Here is a 10,619-nt window from a genome sequence, read left to right on the forward strand (position 1 = left end):
TGTCCATCCTCAGTGACCATTCCTTGAATGACATGGTTTCTAAGTCAGCAGGTTCAGGGATAATTTATCTTTCATGACATCTAATGACCTAATCAGGTTGCCAGTCACATTTTACATGTTTATTCAGCATCATTTGTAGATGATTCCTCTTCACACAGGATGGTGTGAGTGTCTAAGCTTCAAGCCTATGAGACTCTTATGTTAAGGCCAGAGACAGTAGGAATCACCTTTTCTCTATTTCCCCACAAAAAACACTCAAAGGCAACATCTCCTAGATGATGAGTCAAAAATACTAACTTCCTCATCAAAAAGAATAAAAGGCCTAGAAATAAACTTAACCAAGGAGGTGAAAGACCTATACTCTAAAAACTATAAAATAAGGATGAAGAAAATTGAAGATGATAGAAAGAAAAGACATCCCGTGTTCATGGATTGGAAGAAATAAGTTGTTAACATGTCCATACTACCCAAAGCAGTCTACCCTAATGCAATCCCTGTCAAAATACCCATGACATTTTTCACAGAACTGGAACAAATAATCCTGAAATTTACATAGAACCACAAAAGACCCCGAATTGCCAAAGCAATCTTGAGATAAAAGAACAAAGCTGGAAGTACCACACTCCCTGAGTTCAGGCTACACCAAAAAGCTGCAGTAATTAAAACAGCATCACCAGACGTCCGGACGCCCGACATGGCGCTGTTAGGCGGGGTGCTCTGCGCTTGGGGCCGCGATCCTCAGCGGTTTTTCAGTTATGGAACAAAAATATTATATCAAAACAATGAAGATTTTCAGCCTAAATTCTTTCCACCCTTACAAAAAGTGATGCTACCACCAAATAGTTTTCAAGGAAAAGTAGCATTCATTACTGGAGGAGGTACTGGCCTTGGTAAAGGAATGACAACTTATCTGTCCAGCCTAGGTGCACAGTGTGTGATAGCCAGCCGGAAAATTGATGTTTTGAAAGCAACTGCAGAACAAATTTCTTCTCAAACTGGAAATAAGGTTCATGCAATTCAGTGTGATGTGAGGGATCCTGGCATGGTGCAAAGCACTGTGTCAGAACTGATCAAAGTCGTAGGACATCCTGATATTGTGATAAACAATGCAGCAGGGAATTTTATTTCTCCCACCGAAAGACTCTCTGCTAATGCTTGGAAGACCATAACTGACATAGTTCTAAATGGCACAGCTTTTGTGACACTAGAAATCAGAAAGCAACTAATCAAAGCACAGAAAGGAGCATCCTTTCTTGCTATTACAACCATCTATGCTGAGACTGGGTCAGGTTTTGTAGTACCAAGTGCTTCTGCTAAAGCAGGAGTGGAGGCCATGAACAAATCTCTTGCAGCTGAATGGGGTAAATATGGAATGAGATTCAATGTGATTCAACCAGGGCCTATAAAAACCAAAGGTGCCTTCAGCCGTCTTGACCCAACTGGAGCATTTGAGAAAGACATGATTGACAGAATTCCCTGTGGTCGGCTAGGAACTGTGGAAGAACTTGCAAATCTTGCTGCTTTCCTTTGTAGTGATTATGCTTCTTGGATTAATGGAGCTGTAATTAGATTTGATGGCGGAGAGGAAGTACTTATTTCAGGGGAATTCAACAGTCTGAGGAGGGTCACCAAGGAGCAGTGGGACACAACAGAAGAACTCATCAGGAAGACAAAATGAAAGTAGAGGATTTATAGTAACTCTAATGGACTCTGTCATTGCAGTGTATTTCCTTTTCATTGGACTTATGAATTGTCTTCTTTAGATAGCTCAGTGTTAATTTAAACAAGTTTTTGCCAGGACCTATTTTGTAGCCAGATGTTTTATTTGGTACTGAGAATAAAAAGAAAACATGAATAATCTACAGCCTTTGCTCTCTTAAAACTCATTATCTAGCAGGATAGATAGACCTGTAAATAATTATTTATGATTCATTGTGATAAATATTTCAGCAATGTGAAAGTGTGAAAGGGGAAGTAATTCATTCTGTCTCCAGAGTTTAGAGAAAGTGATACCTAGGAGATAGCAGTCCATCTCAGCTTTTAAAGTATATATTGTCAATGAATTTATTGTTACCAAGGGAGGAGGGATAGACTGGGAATTTGGGATTGACATGTACACACTGCAATATTTAGGATGAATAACCAGCAGGGACCTACTGTATAGCACAGGGAACTCTGCTCAATATTCTGTAATAACCTAAATGGGAAAAGAATTTGAAAAAGAATAGAAAAAAAATAAAAAATATAAAATGTTATTATAAAAAAATAAAGTGTACTGGAATAGGAAATGCTAAAAAAATAAACTATTCTCTGTGTAGAGAAGATAAACAAAACTTAAAAAAAAACAAAAAAAAACAGCATCATACTGGCACAAAAACGTAGATCAATGGAACAAAATGGCTCAGAAATAAATCTGAGCACTTATGGTCAATTAATCTATGACAAAGGAGGCAAGAATATATGATGGAGAAAAGACAGTTTCTTAAATAAGTGGTGCTGGGAAAACTGGACCGCTACATGTAAAAAAATGAAATTAGAACATTTTCTCACACCATATACAAAAATGAACTCAAAGTGGATTAAAGACTTAAATATAAGACCTGAAACCATGAAACTATCAGAAGAGAATGTAGGCAGAACACTCTTTGATGTAAATTGTAGCAATATTTTTTCTTTATTTGTGTCCTAAGGCAAAGGTAACAAATGCAAAAATAAATGAATGGCACCTAATTAAACTTAAAAGCTTTTGCAAAGCAAAGGAAACTGTCAACAAAATGAAAAGACAGCCTACTGAGTGGGAGAAAATATTTGCAAATTATATGACCAATAAGGGTTTAATGTCCAAAATATGTAAACAGCTCATACAACTCAATTCAAAAAAAACAACCCAATTTAAAAATGGGCAGGGCTTCCTAGGTGGCGCAGTGGTTGAGAATCCGCCTGCCAGTGCAGGGGACACGGGTTCGATCCCTGCTCCAGGAAGATCCCACATGCCACGGAGCAACTAAACCCATGCGCCACAACTATTGAGCCTGCGCTTTAGAGCCTGTGAGCCACAACTATTGAGCCCATGTGCTGCAACTACTGAAGCCCACGCACCTAGAGCCTGTGCTCCGCAAGAAGAGAAGCCACGGCAATGAGGAGCCCGTGTACCACAATGAAGAGTAGCCCCCACTCACCACAACTAAAAAGAAAGCCTGCACACAGCAAAAAAGACCCAACACAGCCAATAAAATAAATAAATTAAAAAAAAAAAAGGGCAGAAGGCTCTTTCCCAGCTTGCAAGATGGTGGGTGAAAAGGCTGAGAAGCCAGATACCAAGGAGAAAAAACCTGAAGCCAAGAAGGCTGATGCTAGTGGCAAGGTTAAAAAGGTGAAGCTGGTTAAGAAGGGGAAGCCCCACTGCAGCCAAAACCCTGTCCTGGTCAGAGGAATTGGCAGATATTCCCAATTGGCTATGTATTCCAGAAAGGCCTTGTAAAGAGGAAATACTCAGCAGCTAAATCCAAAGTTGAAAAGAAAAACAAGGTAAAGGTTCTTGCTACTGTGGTGGTAGCGGGGTGGTTAAACTTTGCAAAATGCCTAGGTACTATCCTACTGAAAATGGGCCTCAAAAACTGTTGAGTCATGGTAAAAAGCCCTTTAGTAAGCACATGAGAAAACTGTGCACCAGCATCATTCCTGGGACCATTCTGATCATCCTCACTGGGTGCCACAGAGGCAAGAGGGTCATTTTCATGAGGCAGCTGAGCAGTGGCTTGCTTCTTATGACTGGGCCTCTGTCCCTCAGTGGAGTTCCTCTGCGTAGAACACACCAGAAATTTGCCATTGCCACCTCCACCAAAATTGATATCAGTTGTGAAAATCCCAGAATATCTCACTGATCTTACTTCAAGAAGAAGAAGCTGCGTAAGTCCAGGCACCAGGAAGGTGAGATCTTCGACATAGAGAGAAATACAAAATTACAGAGCAGCGCAAGGTTGATCAGAAAGCTGTGGACTCACAAATTATGTGAAGAATCAAAGCTGTTCCTCGACTCCAGGGCTACCTCTGCTCTGTGTTTGCTCTCACAAATGGAATTTACCCTCACAAAGTAGTGTTCTAAACTTCTTAGAAAGAACTTAATTAAATAACTCGGTTCATTAAAAAAAGTGGGCAGAAGACACGAATAGACATTTTTTAAAAGTAAATATACACAGGGGCTTCCCTGGTGGCGCAGTGGTTAAGAATCCACCTACCAATGCAGGGGACACAGGTTCGAGCACTGGTCCAGGAAGAACACACATGCCATGGAGCAGCTAAGCCCGTGTGCCACAACTATTGAGCCTGAGCTCTCAAGCCCTTGAGCCACAACTACTGAGCCCACATGCTACAGCTACTGAAGTCCATGTACCTAGAGCCCGTGCTCGGCAACAAGAGAAGCCACCGCAGTGAGAAGCCCACTCACCGCAACGAAGAGTAGACCCTGCTCGTTGCAGCTAGGGAAAGCCCGTGTGCAGCAACGAAGACCCAACACAGCCAAAATAAAACAAAATAAAAATAAAAAAAATTTTAAATAGATATACATGTAGCCAACAGGCATATGAAAAGATGCTCAACATCACTAATCATCAGAGAAATGCAAATCCAGGGCACAATGAGACAGGTGTGAGCACCTTGTATCTGTCAGAATGGCTATTATAAAAAAAAAAAGTCTACAGGGAATTCCCCGGCTGTCCAGTAACCACTGCCAAGGGCATGAGTTCAGTCCCTGGTCGGGGAACTAAGATCCTGGAAGTCGTGCAGTACAGCCAAATTAAAAAAAAAAAAGTCTACAAATAACAAATGTTGGTGAAGATATGGAGAAAAGGGAACCCTATTACACTGCTGGTGGAAATGTAAATTGACACAGCAACTATGGAAAACAGTATGGAGGTTCCTCAAAACACTAAAAATAGAACTACGAGCAATTCCACTATATCCAAAGAAAACAAAAACATTACTTTGAAAAGATACATGCACCCCAATGTTCATAGCAGCATTATTTACAATGGCCAAGATACGGAAGCAACCTAAGTGTCCATCAACAGAGGAATGCATAAAGGAGATGTGATATATTTTTACAAAGCAGTATTACGCAGCCATAAAATAGAATGAAATTCTGCCATTTGCAACAACATGGATGGACCTAAAGGGTATTATGCTTAGTGAAATAAATCAGACAAATGCTCTCTGTTCCTCTCTATCACTTAGATGTGGTATCTAAAAAATAAAATGAATGAATATATCAAAACAGAAACAGGCTCACGGGTATAGAGAACAAGCTAGTGGTTATCGGTGGGGCAAGGGAAGGGGGAGGGGCACGATAAGGGTAGGGAATTAAAAGATACAAACCACTATGTGTAAAAGAAATAAGCAACAAGCATGTATTGTACAGCACAAGGAAATACAGCCATTATTTTGTAATAACTTTAAATGGAGTACAATCTATAAAAAATATTGAATTGCTATGTTGTACACGTGAAACTAACATAATATCGACTATATGTAAATCAATTATACTTCAAAAATATACTAGCCGCCTCTGAATAGAATGGGCTGTTTATGCCTAGTGAGAAAATGAACACTGTTTAACCAAGTTATTTTATTTTCACCTTATGCTTGGTTTACTCATCTACCAAATGGGGAGGAGACCACCCGCCATAGAAAGCATTTTAACAACTGAGTTAGATCCTGTGAAAGTACCTTGAAAAGGATAAAATTATATAATTAGTAATTATTTAAGGAATGCATTTATTCTTGTTTCTCTTTCAATTAGTCATCTGTGTTTGAGGAAGGAGCTCAGGTGAAAGAACTGGTCGTTTCTTCTGGGACAGACTTTTTCCTGTGTTCTGGCCATGTGAGTGCTTTGTGCTAATTGCCTGTGGAGGACAGATATCCCCCCTTGGGCTCTGCAGAATGAGCCAGAGTGAGCCCGGCTTCCAGGTGACAGAGCCAGAGCTCCTCAGAGAGCCAGGCCCAACCCCAAGGTTAAAAGCCTGAACTTGCAGCTTGAGGGCAGGGGAGCAGCCATGCAGCACAGCCACCATCCTAATTCCACACTCTCTCTCCTACTTGATCCACCAAGCACCAGTGACAGTGTGACAGATTCAGGTGGAATCTTTAAGCCAAAGGTATGTTTCCATAGAAAATCTGTAAACTTTTATTAATGGAGAATCCAAGGTATAGGAAAGAGAGGCAAAGAGGAAAAAGGGTGGAGAAGGAAAGAGCAGTTATGGGGATCAGATAAGAGGGTGCATATGAAATAGCCTTTTACAAGGGCTGATTTTGGATTCTTCCTCCTGGAAAAGGTTGGAGGTGACATGATATTAGGACCTCAAGCACATTTGTGACCTTCTCTATCAGTTAAGAGAAGAGATAGGAAGGGAAAATATTTAAACTGCACAGGGGAATTGTACAACTGCAAATTAAGACCTTTTACTGAATAAAAGTCATCTCTAGAATGTCTAGGAGAGAAGCTAGAAAATTCTTATCCTACCCCCCTCCCCCCGAAAAAAAGACCCTTTTGTGTGCACATTCATGTCCTAGGAACAGAATCCTCCAGCAGAAAAGGGTCATAACAGACTTAGGGATAGCCCAGTGCCCTTGGTCAGGCAAATCTCTAAACACAAAGTCTCTAATTCCTTTTTCTCTTGCCAAAGAATTTGCCAATATTTTATCATGCCGAAATCTCAGAATGTCTAATCACAATTTCTCTAGCTTTTAATTTAAGCCTGTTTTTGCTTTTCATAGATGACAGCACCTGCTCTGCAAGCAGGCATCTTTGAAATCTCACCATATAGCAAAGACATTGTTTAATTGCTTCTTAAACGAGCTAACATCTTGGCCATTTTCCATAGAACCTACTTCTTCCTGCTCCCTCTTCTCTGAAAATCTGCACATGCTCCATGTCCTTTTAAAAATGTCTGACAAATCAGGTAAGACCCTCCATAAAGAACTGCCTAGACAAGACAGGGCAGAAAGCTTACTTCCTGACCCTTACGTCGCGCACTCCTCTGTCTGGTTTTCTCTGGTTTTCCCTTTGGAGACCTGCTGCACACTGCCCTCAGCTTGCACAGAAATATACCCTTGAGACCTATTGAGAGCTATTCCTGGAAAACCATACGTATCCAGCCTTTTCCAGTCTGAGTTTATGGTGGTGAATTTTTAAACGTATTTGATGCATTTAGCCCTCTTTTAATTTTTTTTTTTTAATATGTTGCTGTTGCTAGTGGGGTTTTTTGTCTGTTTATTTTTGGCTGCGTTGGGTCTTCGGTGCTGCTGGTGGGCTTACTCTAGTTGTGTTGAGCTGGGGCTACTCTTCGTTGCCGTGCGCGGACTTATTGCGGTGGCTTCTCTTGTTGCGGAGCACCGGCTCTAGGTGTGCGGACTTCAGTAGTTGTGGCACATGGGCTCAATAATTGTGGCTCGCAAGCTCTAGAGCACAGGCTTAGTTGCTCTGTTGCATGTGGGATCTTCCTGGACCAGGACTTGAACTCATGTCCCCTGCATTGGCAGGCGGATTCTTAACCTCTGTGCCACCAGGGAAGCATGCCCTCTTTTAATTTTATAACATCCTATGCTCATTAGAATTGCCCCCGAGCCAGCCTGATGATCCATGCATCCAGCATTCTTTTTCCAGCAGTAGCATCAGAAATCAATTTAAGGGAGCTTGGTTGGATCCCCTGAGGCAAACATCAGATGAGGAGTCCCCTCCAGACATTATAGATTCCTTTCATTTCCTTTTACGTTTCTTAAATTCTAATGTATTTTTTTCAACTGTGATGCCTCTTAGGAGTAATAATTTCCGTAGATTTACTATGAACTATGTCATTTTTTCCTTTTATTAATCCTATATTTGCATCTTTTAAGATTCAAACTCCCACATCTCTAATTCTTGAATTTTAAGATTTGAGGGTAGAATTCCTGTTCACCCCTGAAACTCACTTTAGACTTCTTCCTTCTAAACAAAGTTTGTTCTGTTGTGTGGCTCTTGCCTGCCATACTGCCACAGTATTTAAAAACCTTATCTCCAGTTCTGACCAAGTCATCATGAAAAGATTAACTTAGAACTTAGATGCAAGATAGGCACAAACTGAGCTCTCAGGAATACTACTGTCAACTGTCTCCCACGTAAATGAAATATTTGAAAATAAACCATATATAAAAACATCTCTGCCAGGAATTCAGGATTAGGTTTATTTATTTGTTTTTATTTTTCATGGTTCCCTTTCCTTTTATTGCTCAGGCTAATATTAAAGCAAGGCTTGAATCCTGAGAACTTGCACCCACATATGGGGAGTGCCAACAGCTCAGGAGCAGTTTCCATTGATAGGAGAAAGCCAACTCCAAATTCCATACTTGCTGTGGCTAATCCACGAGTGGCCAATTGAGAATTGTGAAATTTAGGGGAGGGATGGTCAGAAAACTGGGCGAAGGCAGGCAGTTACAACACCCAGGATTATCTTTAAGAAGCAAGTCTTAACTGCTTTTCTCAATATCTTGAAAGTTCAAAAGAAATTGACAGACATGCCAAGATGGGAATCACCTATGCCTACACAAGTGATTCCTAAAAATCTTTCTGTACCCAAGCAAACTCCATCTGAGTGCTCCTAAATTGCACCACAAATGGTGTATCCTCTGAGTTCAATATTGTCCTTTCTAGGCTCCTCTTAAAATGCAAATAGTGCCAGATCAGTTTAACATTCCAGATTACAAGAGAACTAGGAACGAAGTGGAGAGACCCTTTAAGGAAGGAAAACATCCTGAAAAGCAGTTGAGTTGCTGAATTTAAACTTGAAGTTATAATCGTGTTTTCTTGGGGAATTTGTCAAGATCAGACCAAGAATCTAACTGGTATGGTATTTCCTCCTGAACTTTCTGAGTGACTGGGGTCAACAGCTTCCCACTCTAGGTATACCCTTTCCTTTTTCTGTGTTGACTGATTTATTCCTTTGTATGCATAGAGTGGGGACCGAAAGAAAATTTGGCATCACTGAGCAGCCACAAAGCATCAGGCACCCAAAGACCAGACAACTTTATGGAAGAAGATGGGCCTTGTCTGTCTGTGTGTCTTTCCCCTAGGGGTACAAGAGGACAAGCACTTCTAGGAGGAGGTAGTGAGATGGATATCAGGAAGAACAGACATATGCGCTGTCAGATTGGTACCTCAGTTCCTCATCTCCCTTAAGTCCTAAATGAAAAGAATAGGCAGTCATTTCTTCTTAAGGTATTAGGTAGAGGTATGAAGGAGGGTTGAAAATTGCTCTGAGATCTTTATCATCCCTGACTCAAAAGAAGGACTACGTTGCTGACCTAAAGAAACAGATGATTAGAAGAGATTTCCTGCCTGACTCCTGGGTGGAATCTAGCATCAGGATCTCCATTATTTTTGCTGCTTATTGGTGAAAAGGACAGTTCTCAGGGTCTTTAGCCAAGAGGTATAGCCAAGTGGTTTTGGTCTGGACCACTAGAACCAGATAAGCACACCACACACTTCCCTTGAATAGAAATTCCCATCAAGCCTGCTCTTTGGGCTTGACAGCCAGGGTTCCTGTGGGACACGTCATGGTCCAGAAAAAGAGCAGACCATTTACTTCGAGTCTTCAGTGACCAAATGAGGACAGCTGACCCAAGACTATTTTTGTTTTCTTCTCCGATCCTTTTATTTATTAGCCAAAGAAGGGGGATGGGCTTTGGTTAATGATCTTAAGAAAAGCCTAGGTCTTGCCCAATGAAGGGAGATGATAATTGGCCCATTATTAACAAGAGGTAATTTTTGTTTATGGGATTAAGAATTACCCCACGTTTTAGAGGTGGGCATAGTGGTCATATACCCCAAGCTTTGGGGGATCCCCTCTGAAATCTCTTGTTTTCCTTTTCTAATTGTGGGTACCCTATAACTCATTTAACTCCTTTTGGGGTAAACCCTGTTTCTATCTTTAGCCTGTTCCACCTACACAATATTTGGGCTTAAGTGAATTTTTGTTGTTGTTCTACATTTACGTCTTTTTAACTCACATATTTATATCTTCTGTATTTGGTGAATAAGTTTATATTCATGCTTCCCATTCTTTTCATGATTGTATAGACTCATCAGCTTCTCCCTCAAACTTCATTTTTCTAGATCAGGGGTTTTCACTTGAGAGGGGAGGGATATAGACGAGAAGGGAAGAAATTTATCAGAAATGTCTGGAGAGCTCTTCCGGTACAGCAGGTCTGCTTGCCCCTCCTCTGAGTATAGCAGAACCTTGGTGGGGGAAATTAGTACTTTTTGAGAATGTCCACATTTAGTTCCAATGGTCAACTCCCTCTACCCTGTTGTCATCAGTGTGTTGAACTGAAGACCCTGATCTTTTTGTTCTTCATAAGGCACTTCCTCCATTTCTGTGATAGCTCACGTTTGATATCCAGATGAAATAAAGTTTCCATTCATTGTGGGACTTACAGCAGATATTGCAATGAAAGCTTGCAATTTTAAAAGTTAAATTGGTACTTAACTGCCCTGATGCAGATCCACCTTATCCAGTAGCTTCTTCTTCACTTGCTTTACTTATGGTTTTCCCTGGACAGATTCCTCAAGTGACTGAAGACAACCAGAG

At 40.9% G+C, this 10,619-nt stretch overlaps 1 protein-coding gene and 1 pseudogene across 1 annotated transcript; both read left to right on the plus strand.

Annotated features, from left to right (window-relative positions):
- Positions 1-694: 694 nt before the first annotated feature.
- Positions 695-1,944, plus strand: LOC130859885 (2,4-dienoyl-CoA reductase [(3E)-enoyl-CoA-producing], mitochondrial-like). Its single transcript, XM_057747369.1, has one exon. The coding sequence runs from the start codon at positions 695-697 to the stop codon at positions 1,676-1,678; it is 984 nt and encodes a 327-aa protein (XP_057603352.1). The 3' UTR covers positions 1,679-1,944.
- A 1,342-nt stretch (positions 1,945-3,286) lies between these two features.
- Positions 3,287-4,105, plus strand: LOC130859887 (60S ribosomal protein L6-like; annotated as a pseudogene).
- Positions 4,106-10,619: the final 6,514 nt, after the last annotated feature.

Source organism: Hippopotamus amphibius, chromosome 9, assembly GCF_030028045.1.
Source record: "Hippopotamus amphibius kiboko isolate mHipAmp2 chromosome 9, mHipAmp2.hap2, whole genome shotgun sequence".
Classification (NCBI taxonomy): domain Eukaryota; kingdom Metazoa; phylum Chordata; class Mammalia; order Artiodactyla; family Hippopotamidae; genus Hippopotamus; species Hippopotamus amphibius.

What these genes read in the sequence shown, in the direction of transcription:
- LOC130859885 (XM_057747369.1), top strand. Translation starts at nt 695, where the DNA reads ATGGCGCTGTTAGGCGGGGTGCTCTGCGCTTGGGGCCGCGATCCTCAG.